Source organism: Microcaecilia unicolor, chromosome 9 (assembly GCF_901765095.1).
Source record: "Microcaecilia unicolor chromosome 9, aMicUni1.1, whole genome shotgun sequence".
In the NCBI taxonomy this organism is placed as follows: domain Eukaryota; kingdom Metazoa; phylum Chordata; class Amphibia; order Gymnophiona; family Siphonopidae; genus Microcaecilia; species Microcaecilia unicolor.
This window is the reverse complement of record NC_044039.1, coordinates 92,348,269-92,366,330: the sequence shown is the minus strand read 5'-3', so window position 1 is coordinate 92,366,330 and position 18,062 is coordinate 92,348,269. Positions and strand designations below refer to the sequence as shown.

Below are 18,062 nucleotides of genomic sequence, written 5' to 3'. Positions count from 1 at the left end.
GATATGTGATAGGATCAAGAAGTGTGGTACAGAGTCAGTTGGGATAATTTGATAATTAATTAAACTCAAGACAAGAGATAAGGAACTGATCTAAGTTACAGTATGTGTAGCAAGGTAGTCCAGTGCAGAATGAATATATAGTCAGTCACTCTATATTAAAGGCTTGGGAGAAGAGCCAGGCTTTCACCTGCTTCCTGAAATAGAGGTAGTCTCAAATTATACATAGCCCCTATGGGAGTAAATTCCAGAGCTTGGGGGCTATTCCTGAGAAGGCTCGCTGGTGGGTATCACATGGTACAATTTCTTTTACATGAAGCAGTATAAAGGAAGACATACTCAAAATGCAGTATTAAAAATTACCATGATCACTCTCAAAATTAGGGAACTCAGATCCAAGATGGCCACGGTCAACATCTGATGCCCATCTCTGCTCTCTGTGACCTTGGAATTAAATGTGATGCCGAAGAGAAGAGGTCGACCCGCTCCCACTGCCTCTCAGTGGGGAAATTTACCTTCTGGTACTGGCATGATTGAGACGTACTTTCAGAGAGCCTGGACTCCTACAATGTCGCCGGGAAGCTTGCTGGAACATGTAGGGGTGAATGGAGACCCTGAGACACTCCTTGGGCTGGATTTTTGCTCAGCCCCAACGTGAGAGCTCCTCCCCCCACAGCCACGAGGCAGTAGCTCCCTACTATCGGCGTCTCAAGCTCTGCCGGCCAGTGTTGGGTTAGGAGTGGAGAGACGAGAGGTGGTTTGCCAGCCGAGGGAGTGGCGATGGGTTGCTGACCTCATTGGGAGAGAGTGTGGCTGTTTTATCTGGTACACTGGGGCAGATTGCAGCTGCAGGTATGGAGGAAGATTCCCTTACTAAGAAGGGTTTTGAGGTACCGAAGATTCTATTTCCTATAAATATATCTAAGTGGAGTGGAGGAGTGGCCTAGTGGTTAGGGTGGTGGACTTTGGTCCTAGGGAACTGAGGAACTGAGTTTGATTCCCACTTCAGGACAGGCAGCTCCTTGTGACTCTGGGCAAGTCACTTAACCCTCCATTGCCCCATGTAAGCGCCATTGAGCCTGCCATGAGTGGGAAAGCGCGGGGTACAAATGTAACAAAAAAAAAGCATGCTGAAGTGACTCTTGATACTTTATAGAGTCTGATTGTGGATCTGGGAAAAGCAATGTGTCCTCAAGTTCAAAAACTGACACAGGATTTGACTAATTTAGAAAAAGAAACTGACTCAGGATTAGAAATTTTAACTCAACAAAATAAGGAACAAGAAAAAGAATTACAGCATATACAATTACTTCAAGGTACTATTATAAAAGATTTGACATACTTGAGGAGAAAAACTGAAGTTCTTGAAAATTTATCTAGGAGTAATAATCTCTGAATTCTTAATTTTCCTAAACAATTTGCAGTCTCTCCTCGAGATATGTTGAAAAGGTATATTAAAGAAATATTAGGAGTGGGCGAAGATAATATTCTGCCTTTTTCACAAGTATATTATCTACCTATTAAATCAGTAGCTACTCCGCAAGATCAAGATCTACGTTGTCGTTCTTTATTGTTGGTAGCATTTTTATTTAATCTGATTTATATTTTCAAACATGCCAGCTTGTGCAGCATATGGATGTACACAGAGGAAGCATAAAAATGGGATAACATTTTCATTCATAGGTAGAGTAGTATTTTGTTATAAATCATATTAATCAGTGGTCAGTTGGAGGGGCTAGTTACAGGGACACGCTAGCATGTGTTATATTCCTGCAGAGATTTTTTTTTTCTCCTGGTAATGGGCCACTAAAACAGAAAACATGTTATGAGAATCAGGTGCTTAACATTCAGAGTTTCTATCTATTTATTTATTTATTGCAGTCATATGCCACATTTAACATGTATTAGGTTGAAACCTGGGAGCATTTGAAAGCTTTTTTTTACCTGTGCCTAGATAGTTTGTGGGAACTTGCTCCTTCTGTTGAAGAATGCAGTAGTATATTATAAAAATGCACTTGATATTGTTTATTACTATCATTTACTACTGGTTAATATACAGCAGAAGTTAAGCAAGTCAACTTCATGCTTTGTTATATAATTTTTAATAGCATTTTTCTCAGTCATTACCCAACTACAAATACAATTATAATGTTAATTATACAATTGTGTTTGCCTCTTTTGGTAGCTTTTGTTAATTAAAGCCGTGTCAGAAATATTTGCAAGTACGATTTTATTATGCAGGCAAACAATACACCGCCAAAATACAAAATAGCAAGCAGTACAGTATTAGTCGCCAAGTTTATATAAAGTTGATTATTTCAAGTGGAAAATAAATCTGTTGGCTGCCTGCTATGTGAATATTCCATCACTGTTTAATTATTGCTACCAAGTATTACATATTTAGGGTACATGCCTTAAACATAGATTGTTTACATTTGTTTATCTAGACCTTACATGCACATGGTATTGCTTATTAAACCCAAAGGCAAAACCAAAGTGTGATTAAACAATTTGGTATAAACTGTGTTGTTTATGGCTTTACTTGTTATGAAATGCTTTGAGTCCTACTGTTTTGTATATCTGTTGTGTTATTTTGGTGGGTGGAAACAGTCAGGTGGGCTTATAGGGAGGGAGGGAGGGGATTATGGGAGAGGAAGGGTTTTTGTAGTAAAAGTACAAGTTTTTATTGTGCCATGTTGTATGGTTTACTGTTTTTTTCTTGATCTGTATGACGCTTATCAACCAACATGTTTTGCTTTTAATAAAGATGATTAAAACATGAAAAATAAATTTTGGATGTTACTGAATTCTATTATTCTGTCTCACTGTATTTCCAGTTTTGGCACAGTATGAGCCATCATAAGAACAAAATATAAGAAAACCAATGGGCTGCATTAGGGGCTTATAGCCCATTTAGTTATATTTCCACAAATGAGAGATCTGTTTGACAGAAAGTATTTTTATTATTTTGACTTATAAACCACTTGTCCCTGAAACATGCTCAAACAACAGAATAATCCATTTGTGTATCTAAAACAGATGAAGATATGATTACATGTGCCCCAATGAAAGGAGAGTTTAATTCAACTTCCATTTAATTTCAATATGTTCCATCATCTTATAACACCAGGCTTCCCAAGGCAGATTACAACAACATTTAAGATGAACCCATCAGAAAACAGGATATCCTCACTGAAATGTGGCCATCTGTATTGTATACAGTGTATTTATTTAGTTTTTAGTGTGGAAAAATGAGCACAAAATAGAGTTTTAAATTGCTGTTTCTAGCAGCTATAATAATTTTAAGCTGTTTTAGTGATATTCAATTGTTATTTCAAATAAATTAAAAAGTTGTCCAATAAGTAAGAAAAAAAACAAAAAAAAAAACCCCAACTTTTGTCCTCCACCTTTTAAAGCACTGCCTATCCAATTGAAACAGCTTTAGACTTGTTACAGATGGACCAACATTTAAAAAAAAAACGACAATGTGGATGCAGCAGCTCATAGGTTTGCTTGCTTTGTTTTGAGTAAATGGGGATGACAGCTTCGCTGGGAAGGAGAAAATCAGACTGTCCTAATTGGCTTCATTGCTTACAATGGACTAGATAGGCTCACTTCCACTCCTGTTTATTAAACCTCCTTGGGAAGGACACCACCAGCAGGCTGCAGCTAGCTTCCATTGGCTGATGATGCAGGAACTTCTCTCTCTCTCTTGTGGCCCACCCCCCTTCAGAAGTAACTTCCTTCTTCCACAAGGGCAGGTCGCAGCAGAAGGAAGTTAAGTTCCGGCATCAGTTGGACCTCAGGTGACATCTCCACACCCGTCACCAAGCAGGCTTCATTGATGACGGAGTCGGCAGCGTGTTCGGGTTTTAGCTTCTACTAGCCTTGAAGCCTTCTAAGAAGTAAGCTAAGCACTCGCCACCTTGTGGAAAATTAAAACAAGCCACCCTCCTCTTTAAAGAAAGCTCAGCTCGCCCCAGAGCTTCTGTTAAAAGCAGCAGCAGTGGTGGCACCCTTTCTATGCGAGTTGGCTGCACTTTCAAAGTTGCAAGTGACACAGCTCCTGACCTATTATTATTAGCATTTGTATAGCGCTACCAGACGCATGCAGCGCTGAACACCCGACACAAAGAGACAGTCCCTGCTCAAAAGAGCTTACAATCTAAGGCTGATTCCTATCCTTGGACTTTTTAAAACAATTTTCTTTTTTTTTTTTTATTGGAAGGTAGTGGTTCCAGAGGGCACTGCAGTGGCTACAGCCTAACACAGCAATTTCTCCTAAACTAAAAAGGGGAATCTTGATGATTTTGTTTCATTCTGCTGAGCTGAATGAAACAAAATCATCAAGATTCCCCTTAGTTTAGCAGAAATTGCTGTGTTAGGCTGCAGCCACTGCAGTGCCCTCTGGAACCACTACCTTCCAATAAAAAAAAAAAGAAAATTGTTTTAAAAAGTCCAAGGATAGGACTACAGTGCCCTCCCTGCCCTTGTTAGCTGGCTTGATCACTATCTCTTGGTTAAGTGACAACGAATTCAAGGCCTTAAGTTCCTCTGTGGTCAAATTATGGAAGCTTTTGCTATGGTTTCTTCTTTCTAAGTCTTGAACATCCTAATTAGCATGTGGTTAGCATATGAGCCCTTACCGCCTACAAAATAGGTATAGTTAAGTGCTCATAAGCTAGTGGCCACATATTATGTTGCCATTATTGCTGGAAACAGAAAAATCAGCCATTTTACCCACGCGGTAAAAATGGCCTTAGAGCATGGGAATGACATGCATATGCATGTGCTAAGGCCATTTTTTACCGCAGCTTAGTAAAAGGGCCCCTAAAAGAAGATTGTTTGGTTTGAAACTGCATTTTTGTAGTATAATATCATGGGCTTGAATTTTAAAGTTTGACACAGGTGATTATTTACATTTATATTCTGTTTCACTGTGAAAAAGACTCAGACATGCATAATGAAATTCAAAATACAACTAACAAATAATTAAAACAAAAAACATATAGAAACACCTAATATCACAGTTTGTTTTTTATTTATTGGGATTTATTAACCACCTTTATGAAGAAATTCACCCAAGATGATGTACAGCATGTACAGTTTAACATAAAACGTACAATTTTGTTAACAGCATAACATTAGTAAAATAACCAAGAGGAAACATAAATACAATAAATGAGATAAACTTAAAAAGTAAATAGAAATCTAATAATAGAACTATCGTGAAACAGTACCAAAAATATATACATTTAACAGCACTGGAATGCAAATACCAGAAACATAATACAGTGTTAGCATAATACTTGCTTAGAATATTCAACTATCATAAATATGATTCTAAAGATTTTCTACAGTTAATCAGATAGTATAATAAAGAAGTTAAATAAAAATACATAAAGTGATATTAAAAGCAAATTATATATTTACTTTGCTTTTTTATTAAAAAAAAATATGAATAATATGGGGCTGTTGAAATTGGTAAATAGCAGACCTAAACTAAATTGATAATGCCGGTGCAGTCACTATATTGTTCCTACTTTCAGCACTCGATTTCAGTGCTGAATGTAAGAATTAATTTAAGCATCAGTGACCACATAGGTCACTACAGATAGTAACAAGTTACGGGTTCATTTACTAAGCTGCAGGTCAGTGTTAGCTTGTGCTTAATACAACTTAAAAGGGTTTACGGTGGGACATTCTCAGGCATTCTATGGTAAGTTTCTAATCTGCACGTGCAAACTGTGTGCTAAAAAGTATTTTTAATTTTTCCGCAGAGGGGGTGTGTCTGGTGGGAAGAGTAGGTGCTTCTGCACTATTCAGTTAGCACAGCTACTTTACTGCACGCTAACTGATTAGTGCAGGATTAGCAGGTGAGCCCTTGCTGCCTACAAAATAGGTGTCCTAAATGCTCATGCATAATTATTTTTAATGGCTGTGCACGAATGGCAACAATAATACATAGTGATAAATAGGGAAAATGGAAAATCAGCCATTTTCTTGCTGCAATAAAAAGGGCCTTAGAGTGTGGGAAAAACCTGCATAAGAACATACTAATGCTAGTTTCTACCGCAACTTAGTAAAACGACCCTAAGTAATAACTACCTCAGACAAAAATATAAATATTGAACAGACTAATTCACCACTTTTGAATGTCAATGGACTATTGCTTGGACCAGCATGTAGGGGCGTAGCCAGACAACAGATTTTAGGTGGGCCTAGACAAGAAGTGGGTGGGCACCAAGTGTTCTCCCTCCCCCCAACCGCCACCAAAAAAATATCGCAGCAGGGTGGAAAATGCTTCTTTCTACCTTGGCAGTCTGCAGCAGGCATGCGCTGAAAACTGAGAATGCGCAGATGCTGGTATTGTAGAGAGGAGTGTTTTCATTACCATCAGGGGGAAGTCTTCAGCTGGCCGAGCTTGGGATCCCCACCAGCTACCGCTAAACATGTACTACTGTTGGATGGGCCTGAGCCCTAAATGGGTGGGCCCTGGCCCACCTGTGGCTACGCCACTTTCATGTACTATGATTTATGTTTTGCATCTGGCTCATAACTTTTTGTTCTGTAGACTCATGACAGGACTATTGGGTCCTTTGACCAAACTGCGCTAAAACGTATCTGGTGCTGGTGTCAGTGGGTGGGTTGCCTTGCCATATTTTCTTGTAATGGGCACGCACTAATTTCCCTATTAGCGCATGGCCATTACTGCGGGAGCCCTTACTGCTGCCTATTTAAGAGGTGGTAAGGGCTTCTGCACTAATCAGGTAATGTGTGGTAATGGACCTGTGCTACCCTATTAGAGCAAGCATGCCTACTCTCCGCCCACTCAGTGTGGGATTAGTGCACACTGAGTGGGAAACTACTGCAGGATGCCTCAGCACATCCCACAGTAGAGCCTTTTTAGCAAGCAGTAGGCCTGCATTGGAGGAGATTATATGGCGCCTAAAAGGTTGTCGCAGTAATCAGTGCTGATTAAGAGTATTTTATAATCGGCACCTAGATTTAGGCGCCGATTATAGAATATGCTTGGTTTATATTTCAGCGCCAATATCTGCGCGCATCCATTTATGCCAACGAAAACATGATGTAAATCTCAGCGTGTAGATTAGGCGCACTGGGTCATATTCTATAACTAGGTGCCTAAATTTTGGAATGCCCATTTCTCCACCTATAACCATGCCCCTTTTTGCCTCCATTCATTAGAAGTTCAGTGCACATCGTTACAGAATGCAGTTAGCGAGTTGTGCACCTAAATTCTAATCAGTGCAAATTAGTGTTCATTATTGCTTGTTAATTGCTATTATCAGCACTCATTAGCTTGTTAAGCCAATTAAGTTACGCGCGGTGTTACAGAATCCGGGCCATTAGGTCTACCATGCCTTAGTAAAAGGGTCCCTAAACCTTTTACAAATCAGGCTATATCTTCTGTTTAACATTTTTCAAAGAATATGACATAATTTTTTTGTTGTTTTTACCCTTATTTCTGTTTTTAGCAGTACTTTTGTATAATGTTTTAAAATAACAAATGCAGTACAATAGATCCTTTTTGGGAGTCCTTTTCCTAAGCTGTGTTAGGCCTAATGCAACAAAAATGGCCAAATGCAGGACACGCTTAAGTGTTACACGTTAGTTTTTGGATGTGCGTGCACTAACCACACAGTAAATTTTGGGGAGACTTTTTTGTAGGGGGCATGTCAGGGGTGGTGGGTGGGCGTTCTGTGCTAACCAGTTAGTGCATCTACATTAGTTTATACTAACTGGTTAGCACATGGGTAACACACAAGCCCTTACCACCTACAGAACAGGTGTTGGTAAGAGCTCCTGAGGTAATTTTAAAAAATGGCCACGCACTAATGCCAAAAATTAGTGCACGGCCATTAGTGAAATAAATAGAAAGTCAAGGGCTTTATGGCCGCAGTAAAAATGGCCTTAGCACGCAGAAATGGATATGGCCATTTGTTACCACAGCTTAGTAAAAGGACTCGTAAGTGAATTGGTTTATGTTCTTGATATGCTGTTTATTTTCATTAGGTTCAAGGTCAGCTCCCTCCATTGATGATTCCAGTATTCCCTCCAGATCAACGATCTCTGGCTGCAGCAGCAGTCCAACAAGGTTTCCTTCTTCCCCCTGGCTTCAGCTACAAGACAGGATGTAGTAAGTTCTATGTATTTTCCAGCTAAAAATAAAAAATTCTGCTAAATGTGACTTTTGTTTCCTATTAACAACCAGAAAGGGCCATTGCAAATTAATCATGATAGATGTCGAATAAGGCTATAAGTATCTGCATATTGTGTTATACATATTTTTTCATTAAAAATGGGATTGCATCAGGTACAGAAATGGATGTCATCACTGCATAGTGCCAGAACGTCCATGCCTCTCTGCACAAAGCTGACTCTCAATTACCACCTTCCCCTCTTTTAACAATGTGTCCATGATACATACCATCCCCCATCTATCTTCCCACCTTGTTTCACACTGAGAAAAGACAGGGAAGTTTAACAGCATCCTCATGTACTCTCTAGTCAATTAACAGATCCCCTTGAATATGTTTAGCTCATTTATAAGCAGATTTAAGGACGGGTAACCACATACAAACTCTTACTTATTGTGAGCCATTTGGATTCATACTTTGAAGACTAATAGTCCTAAATGCTTGAACGAAACAGTCTTTTGCACTGGGTGTCACATGTTTATCTTCCAGTTGGTGAGAGTCTTATGTATGTACTCGGTGTAAAAATCTGCTAGCATTCAGAGAACCAATCTGATCCCTTGAGGTTCGAGTATCCATTCCACTTCATGCAGCAATAAATCCCCAAACCCAAGCTTCAGATGAGTATATGGATTATGTATTGAGAGTTGGACTATTGCCGATTTAGCTGATTGGTATTTTGGAATTTGAAAGTATAGCAGGTTTTCAGAAGTGTTCCTTTACTATTGAGTTACTTCTCTGTTTTGATGGACAGTGCAGTGTTTTTCTTCATCTATCTTTAAATGTTAATTTCAATACTTTGGGGATACAGTCAGGGGTGTGCTAGTAAATTTTTAACAACAGGCTCTTTCTTCGGACGTAGCCAGCTCTGTAGTTGGAAGGGCCAGGGGCGGCCGGGGGGGGGGGGGAGCAACACTTGCCTCTCTCTCCTCCCTCCCTTCGTGCAGGCACGCTAGGCATACCTTTGCTGGTAGCCAATAAATGGCCTGCCACCACTCCCAACGTCTTGCTCTGAGCAGCATGCTGGAAACAAGGAGCGCGGAGCAGCAGTAGTCTATTTACTTGGCTGGCAGGGCTCAGCATCCCCACCAGCAAAGTAAAAGAGAATTCAGCAGGGGGCCCAAGCCCACATTTTGGGAGCCAGTTGTTAAAGTAGCCATGAAGGGCCCTACTTTAACAACCGGCTCCCAAAATTCTTAAAAACTTAACCGGCTCTTGCGAGCCTGTGAGAGCCTGCTCCAGCACACCACTGGATACAGTGCCAATGATTAGTTTGCCTATAGCCTCCTGTTTAGCACTGAGGTCACAGCCCTCCTATGAGAGTGTGTTTGCTGAAAGGTGTCTCAGAGTGAGGGATCTGAAAGCATGAATAGCTTTGTATGATTTCAATTACCCCATCATTGACAGGATAAATGTCACATCAGAAAATTATAAGGAGCTAATGTTCCTAGATTAAATAAATGACTACTGCTTCATGAAGCAGCTGGTTGAGGAACAGACAAGAGGGGAAACTATTTTGGATTTAATCCTTAGCAGAATGCAGGACTTGGTATGAAAGGTATTGGTTGTTTGGCAACAGTGATCATAACATGATCAAATTTGAGATAACTTGAATGAAGACACTAAGGAAATCTACTGTATTTAACTTTTGAAAAGGCAACTATGATAAAATGAGAAAATGGTTTTAAAAAAGCTAAAACGAGCAGCTGCAAAGATTACAAATTTAAATCAGTCATGGAGTTCTTTAAAAATACCATCTTGGAAGCTCAGAGTGGTTATTTTCACAAGAAACAAAAAAGGTGGTAGGAAGAGCAAATGACAGCCATCATGATAAAAAGGTGAGGTGAATGAGGCTATTAGAACCAAAATAACATTAAAAAAATGAAATAAAGGATCCAAATGAAGAAAACAGGAAGCAGCATAAGTACTAGCAAGTTAGAAGGGAGGCATTGATAAAGAAGGTTAAAAGAAATTTTAAGAAGAAGCTTGCTGTAGAGGTAAAAACATAGCAAAGAACTTTTTCAGATATATTAGAAGGAAAAGGGCTATAAGGGAGTCAGTTGCACTGTTAGATCATCAAGAAGTTAAATGAGTATTCAAGGAGAACAAGGCCGTAGCAGAGAAACTAAATGAAATTTTTCCTTCCTTCTTTAAAGAGTAGGATGTAAGAGAGCTACCTCTGGCTATGTAAGGGTGATTATACAGAGGAACTAAAAGAAATCTCAGTGAACCTGGAAGGTGTAATAAACCACATCAACATGTTAAAAAGCAGTAAATCACCTGGACCAGATGGTATACAGCCCATGGTGCTGAAAAACTCAAAAATGAAATTGCAGATCTACCTTTGGTTATATGTAACATGTCATTAAAATTATCCATGGTACCTCAAAATTGGAAGGTGGCCAACATAACTCTCATTTTAAAAAAGGTTTAAGGGACCAAAATAGTAGAAACTATTATAAAGAACAAAATTACTCAACATATAGACAAACATAGTTTAATGGGCCAAGTTAGTAGGGATTCAGCCAACGGACATTTTTGAAGGCGTGAATAAACATGTGGGTAAAAGTGAAACATAGAAAAGTATAGGCAGGTAAAGACCATATGGCCAATCCAGTCTGCCCATCCATGCCATCTATTCTCCCTTCCACTCTCTTAGAGATCCTATGTACTTGTCTGAAGCTTTCTTGAATTCAGATACTGTTTTCATCTCCACCACTTCCATGAATTTACCACCCTTTCCGTGAAGAAGTATTTCCTCATGTTATTTCTGAGTCTATCCCCTTTCACCTTCATCCTAAGCCTCCTCATTCCAGAGCTTCCTTGAAATTGAAAGAGACTTGCCTCCTATGCATTTATGCTGCATAGGTATTTAAATATCTCTATTATATATCCCTTCTCCCGCTTTTCTTCCAAAGTATACATATTGAGATCTTTAAGTCTGTCCCTATATGCTTTACGACAAAGGACTAACTCCATCCTGTTTATATCTTTTTGAAGGCATGGTCTCCAGATTTGTACACAATATTCTAAATGAGGTCTCACCAGAGTCTTATACAGGGACGTGATTACCTCTTTCTCCTTCTGACCGTTTCTCTCCCTATGCACCCAAGCATCCTTCTAGCTTTCGCCATCGCCTTTTCTACCTTTTTGACCATCTTAAGATCATCACCATACAATCACACCCAAGTACCGCTCCTCTTTAATGCACAAAAGGTTTTCACCCCTAAACTGTCCATTTCCTCAGTTTTTGCAGCACAAATGCATGGCCCTGCATTTTTTAGCATTAAATCTGATACCAAATTCCAGACCATTCCGCTAGCTTCAAAGTCCTTTGTCATCTTATCCACACTATCAGAGATGTCTACCCTATTTCAGGAATATCAGTTACAAAAATGTTAAGAACTACCTGCCTAAGAACCGAACCTCGTGGCACACCACTGGTAACATCCTTTAACTTAGAAAGAGCTCCATTTACTACTACCCTCTGTCACCTTCCACCCAACCAGTTCCTAACCCAATCAATCACTTTAGGGCCTATAACAAGGGCACTCAGTTTGTCATCTATGTGGAATGGTGTCAAAGGCTTTGCTAAAATCTAAGTACATCAGTCACATCCAGTGCTCTCCCTTGATCCATCTCTCTAGTCACCCAAAAGAAATTAATCAGATTTGTCTGACAAGACCTGTCTCTAGTGACATCATGTTGCTTTGGGTCCATTCCAAATACTTTACTATTCTCTGTTTTAAACGCATTTCAATTAATTTACCCACTACAGAAAGTCAGACTCACCAGCTTGTAGTTCCCAACCTCTTCCTTACTTTTGCTTTTGTGGTGAGCAGCCACATCTGATTCTTCTCCAGTCCTCCAGGACCACTACCGACTCTAGAGAAGAATTGAAAGATCAGCCAGCAGAGCCACTAGACCTTCCCGAAGTTCCTTCAGTACCTTTGGATGTATGCCATCTGGCCCCATCTCTTCTTAGTTTAGCCAGCTCCTCATGAACACAGTCCTCTGAAAATCATTCATGGAGTACAAACCATCCATTCCTATTTGTGTTTGTCTTCTGTGGTCTTGCTCCCAGCCCTTCAGCTGTGAACACTGAACAGAAATATTTCTTAAGCAATTCTGTCTTATCTTTATCAGTTTCTACATATTCCTCCCCTTCACCTTTGAGTCTCACAGTGCCTGGAAATCATTCTCAGATATGCAAGCAGAATTTTCATTGCCAGTCGGCCAATTTTACCAATGGCTTCAGATTAGCATCATGTTAAAAAAGAAGAATAAAGGTAAATTGCAAATGCAGTTCTTGACCCAAACCTCAGAGCTTATTGATTTTCATTTGAGGCTTCAACATACTGGTCACGCTGCTTCCCACATTTTCAAGTATCTTCTCAGCAAATCCTGCACTACTTGTATGGGTTTACGTAGGTGTTGGGAAGAGGGCCTTCAACAGCCTATTCCTGATTCATTGTGGGAACAGCTTTGGAAGTCCCTCTTTAGATGCTCCAGTTCTTCTTCCACTATACAGTCTTTGTATTTTTTATGCATAGATCTTTATGAATCCCTTATAAGATGCATGTTATTGCCGCCTCCAACCCTAATATCTGTTGGTCTTGTCTGTCTCAAGTGGGCAATTTAAAGCACATTATATTTGACTGTATATGCATTCGGCAATACTGGTTAGAAGTCTGGTCACAGTTGGTAGACATTTTTCGCCTTCCTGGCTCAATCACTTTTAAATTTGTGATACTTAGAGATCAGTGCTATAGAAGTTTGCTGACTCACAGTGAAGGGTATCTTTAGCGCTGAAGGTAATCTCGCATTGGAAGTCATTGCAGCAAGCCACCTTCCAGGAATGGTGAAACTTAATGCTTCAAATATACAAGTATGAATCACACCTTGCTAAGCAGTCTCCACAGTTTGTGTATTATAGGGAGAAATGGCTACCGCTTGTATCTCACTTCAACGTTGTACAGTGATACGCATAAATATTGATGTGTCTCATGTCTCTTGCATGCTTTCCACTCTGATTTGGCTTCTCCAGCTCCCCTCTATTCTTCCTCTCTCTTTTCTTGCTTTTATCTTAACCTAGACATGGATAGTTGTTTTCACCTATGAGCTCCACTGTTACTTTTTGCTGTAAAGTGTTATCTGTTGTTTTGTTGTGAGCTCTTGTTTATCTTTGTATTGAAAACTAATAAAAAGAAATTTAAACAAGAAAAAAAATGGTTTGGAAAAATTCTTAACAGTAAAAAGTCCATAAACCGTTATTAAGGTGGAGCTGAAGAAAGCCACTTCTTATCCCTAAGGTTAAGCAGTATGGAATCTTGTAACTTTTGGGACTCTGTCAGTTATATGTGACCTGGACTGGCTACTGTTGGAAACAGGATACAAGGCTAGACAAGACCCTTGGTCAGACCTAGTAGGTCAACTCTTATATTCTTATGGTATGCTTTTATAAAAATAATAAAAATAGGGTAACAAAAGTTCTCTTGATCATGTGTAGTACTACTCTAAGGGGTCCTTTTAGCATGCACTAATGAATTAATGTGCGTTAAGTGCCATGCAGCCCAAGGTGTACAATGGGCTGCATGACATTTAGCACGCATTAACGATTAGCACGTGCTAAATCCATTAGTGCACCTTAGTAAGAGGACCCCCTAAGTCTTTTGGAAATATTGAGAAACAACTTATGCAAATCATGTTCTTGTATGTTTGAAATAATTACTAGTCTATTTTCTCTGTCTTTTGATTCCAATTTACCTATTACCTGTTCTGGTTCTCGTTGTAACTAAAAGGGGGGAAACTATTCATAGAGAAACACAAGTATAGAAACTGGTTTAAATCTGTTTCACTGTTAAGGGATGTGAAGCTGGTGTCTGTTCTTGAGCTAATAAGCCTTTGGCTTTGATTGTAAATTAGTCATTGCTATGCTATAGTCTAAGATGAGATTTACTAATGTTTTAACCTATTTATAAAGTATAACAGGAAATATTTCTCACATCCAGGCAGATAAAGTGGGGTCTAATTATAGTTGGTTCTAATTAAACAAAAAACAAACAAACATCTTTTTCAGAGTTGTAGCATGACCTTTTTATTGAAATAGTTTTTGTTATTATAACTTGTTTCCCTTTGGAACATTATTGTCTCATAAAAACAGTTCTATTGAGAAATATATTGCAGAGAACTACTTGAATTTTAAGCTGTCTCTGACTACAGCAGTTGTTTATTAATAATAATAAAAGTTGTATTTTATAGCACCAAATATGCTATATTGTTGAAATAAATCCAGAGCTTTGCTGACTCTTTTTCCATTCTATTATTTTTATGTTGTAATCCATACAAGTGCTAAAAAGCCTACTCCGTATTTGTAAACACTAAGGGCTCTGTTTACTAAGGTGCACTAGTGTTTTTAGCATATGCACAAAATTAGCGCACGCTGTGTAGGCACCCATAGGGATATTGTGGGCGCCTACACAGCGTGCGCTAAAGGTTAGCGTGCACTAAAAGCACTAATGCGCCTCTAGCATAGCTTAGTAAACGGGGCCCTAAGGCTCAAATTTTGTAAATGGTTCCTTAAAAATCGGTGCCAAAAAAACATGCGCTTAGTGCAATTCTATAAATTGCACCTAAAGTTAGGTGTAGTTTATAGAATACGCTTAGCGGCCAGTCTTGTGACTAAAATTTAGGCGCACCCATTTAGGCCACCTAAAACCAGGCCTAAATACCTGCACTAACTTAGGCACAGATCAGGTGTATTCTTTAATAGTGCGCATAGGGGCCCTTTTACTAAGGCATGCCAAAAAATGGTCTGCACTGTTGTAGGCGAGTGTTTTGGATGCACGCAGGTCCATTTTTCAGTGCGCCTGCAAAAAAGTCCTTTTTTGGAGGGTGCCAAAAATGGACATGTGGCAATATTAAAACCAGTGTGCATCCATTTTCGGTATTAAACCTTACTGCCACCCATTGACTTAGCGGTAAGGTCTCACGCGTTAACCAGGCAGTAATCGTCAGCGCACTTACACTGCCAATTACCATGTGTTTTGGATTCATGTCAAAAATGGAATTACCACCTGCGTCACACGGTAGCCAAGAGGTAGTTCCAATTTGATGCACGTTGTACATGCGTATGTGCCTTAGTAACAGGGCCCCATAGTTTTTTGAAATGCCCAAAACCCACCCATTCTGTGGCCATGGCCGTGCCCTGTTTCCAGCTGCACGCATTAGAATTTACACACATCACGTTATAGAATATGCCTAGAAAGTTGAGTGCGTAGATTCTAATTAAAGCCAATTAGTGCCACTAATTGGTTGTTAAGTACCAATTATCGGCACTGTTTGGCTTGTTCATCAATTAAGTTGTGCATACAATTCAAATTAGCATGCACAACTTAAGGCACCATTCATAGAATTTGAGGGTAATTATATACAAAACTCTAAAGTTAGTGACACGCTGATGACTCTGGATTAGTACTTTTTCCTCCAGTCAGATTGTATTGCCAGAGTTATGCTTTCAATATGCTTGTTTGAAAATGTGTTCTAAATTATTTTGATAAGCTGTAGTTAATACGTTTATAGTCTTGATGTGTTTATATTGTCTCTCATTTCTATTTTATTATGTGTATATTTTTTGTGGATTTTTACATTTGTTTTTGTTATTTTTAATTATGTATGTTACATTTGTTATGTGCTTTGAATTTTAGATAGTGCCAATTATAAATCTTTTAACTAAATGAATGGTTTCATAGAAAATAGAAAAACTAAGTATATGATATGATGGTAGACAAAGATCACATGATCTATGTAGTTTCCTGTCCACAGCAACTGTCTGTGATTCCTCTCTTTCCCTCAGAAATCCTCTTTGTCTATGCATTTTTGAATTCAGATACTGTACATCTCTACCACCTCCACTGAGAGGCTGTTCAAGTATAAGTCTCCCTTCTTTACACTTCATCCTATGATCCCTTGTTTCAGAGCCCCCTTTCTATGGAAAGAAGTTCTCTCTCCTCTACATATAGCTTTGAGGTATTTCATTCAATGTCTTTATCATATCTCCTTCTCTTTGGCATAACCAGAAATAATTTATTTTTTTGGTTAACATGGGTGGGCCTCATCTCTCCCCCAACATCCATCTCATGCTTCTCATCCTCATGCTATCTTCATTCCCTAAGACGTAATCATGTCTTATCTGGCAAGATACCTAAACCCCACTAACTGAAGAAATCCAGAAGCAGAGCTGGTGCTGCAGCACAGCTGTGACTACAAGTAAATTCTGAAGAAATGCTGGCAACAGCTTAAGCTTCTATCACAGCACTGTGAGTACATTGAGAATTGGCAAGCTAGCACTGCTCAATGCAGATCTTGCACGATTAGCATAAGAAAGCATTCCCATTAATACCCAAGGTACTCCAAGTGCCCTGATAGAAGCTTTAGCTGCTGCCAACACTTTTTCTGTGTTCAGCCAATGCCATGGCTGTATTCTAACTTCAGCTCTGCTTCCAGATTTCTCCAGCTGGTGGGGCTTGGAGATCCCTGCCAGCTATCCCAGAGGTGTGATCTAGTGGGGAGGGGGGGTAGGTCCTAAGCCTAAACCCCCACTCTGGCTACACCCCTGCTCTCTATCCAAACTTTTTTCCTGGGTATACATATTGGGGTAATCTTATAATACTTTTTCTACATTTAAAATCTGTTTTACACAGGGAATGAGGCTTTCATAAAATCGTCTGTATGCACATACAAAGAACACAAACGGAAAGTGTGCACCTAACTTTAAGTAATCTGTGCATGGTCATTCCTGGTGATACAGTTTTGGCAGACTGCAGGCAAAATTCCAGTGTGGACTTCATACACAAATTTAGACCTATTTTCAGAAGAGGATATTACAGTGCTCTGTTCAAAGCTCAGGCCACAATAGAGATGGTAACTGGTCACCAAAGTATATAAGGCAGAGACAAAAATAGGAATAGATGAATAGAACATAGGAGGTGGGATGTTCCAGTTATTTATTTATTTATTTATTTGCTGCATTTGTATCCCACATTTTCCCATCTATTTGCAGGCTCAGTGTGGCTTACATTGTTCCAACATGGCGATCGCCATTTCCAGAGTGAGAGATACAAGTGGTATTGCATTAAGGATCGTGATTGACGTGGAGGGGCATAATCGAACGTCGCCGGCCAAATAGTTCGCCAGCAATCTATTGTGGCGGCGGCGCTACAGCTGGCCGGAACCGTATTATCGAAAAAGATGGCCAGCCATGTTTTCTTTCAATAATAGGGTTTGGCCCGGCCAAATGCCAGAGACCGCCGGGGTTGAGATCGCCGGTTTTGTTTTTCAACAATAATGGAAAAAAATGTCGGCCATCTCAAACCCGGCGAAATCCAAGGCATTTGGTCATGGGAGGAGCCAACATTTGTAGTGCACTGGTCCCCCTCACCTACCAGGACACCAACTGGGCACCCTAGGGGTCAGTGCGGTGGAGAAAAAGCTCCCACATGCATAGCTCCCTTTCTTTGGGTGCTGGGCCCCAACCCCCCCCCCCCCCCCACAAAGCCTACTACCCGCAAATGTACAACACTACTGTAGCTCTTAGGGGTGAAGGGGGCAACTACATGTGGGTACAGTGGGTTTTGGAGGGCTCCCATTACCAGCAAAAGTGTTACAGGTGGGGGGGGGATGGGCATGGGTCCGCCTGCCTTAAGTGCACTGCGGTACCCACTAAAAGTACTCCAGGGACCTGCATACACGCAGGCCTCTAGGACTTGTTGCTGCTGTATAAACTTGGTACACCAGTTGACAGCTGAAGAATAATCTCTTTAAAAACGTCCTTTATTTGAATAAGCA

At 39.8% G+C, this 18,062-nt stretch overlaps 1 protein-coding gene across 2 annotated transcripts in view; it reads left to right on the top strand.

Moving 5' to 3' along the window:
• SOX5 (SRY-box transcription factor 5) overlaps positions 1 to 18,062 on the top strand; it is an 860,916-nt gene that overhangs the window by 667,252 nt on the left and 175,602 nt on the right. For both annotated transcript variants that reach the window (XM_030214565.1, XM_030214564.1), the window contains exon 8: positions 8,035 to 8,158. In XM_030214565.1, the coding sequence (XP_030070425.1) occupies positions 8,035 to 8,158 (124 nt within the window). The remainder of the gene's footprint in view (positions 1 to 8,034; positions 8,159 to 18,062) is intronic.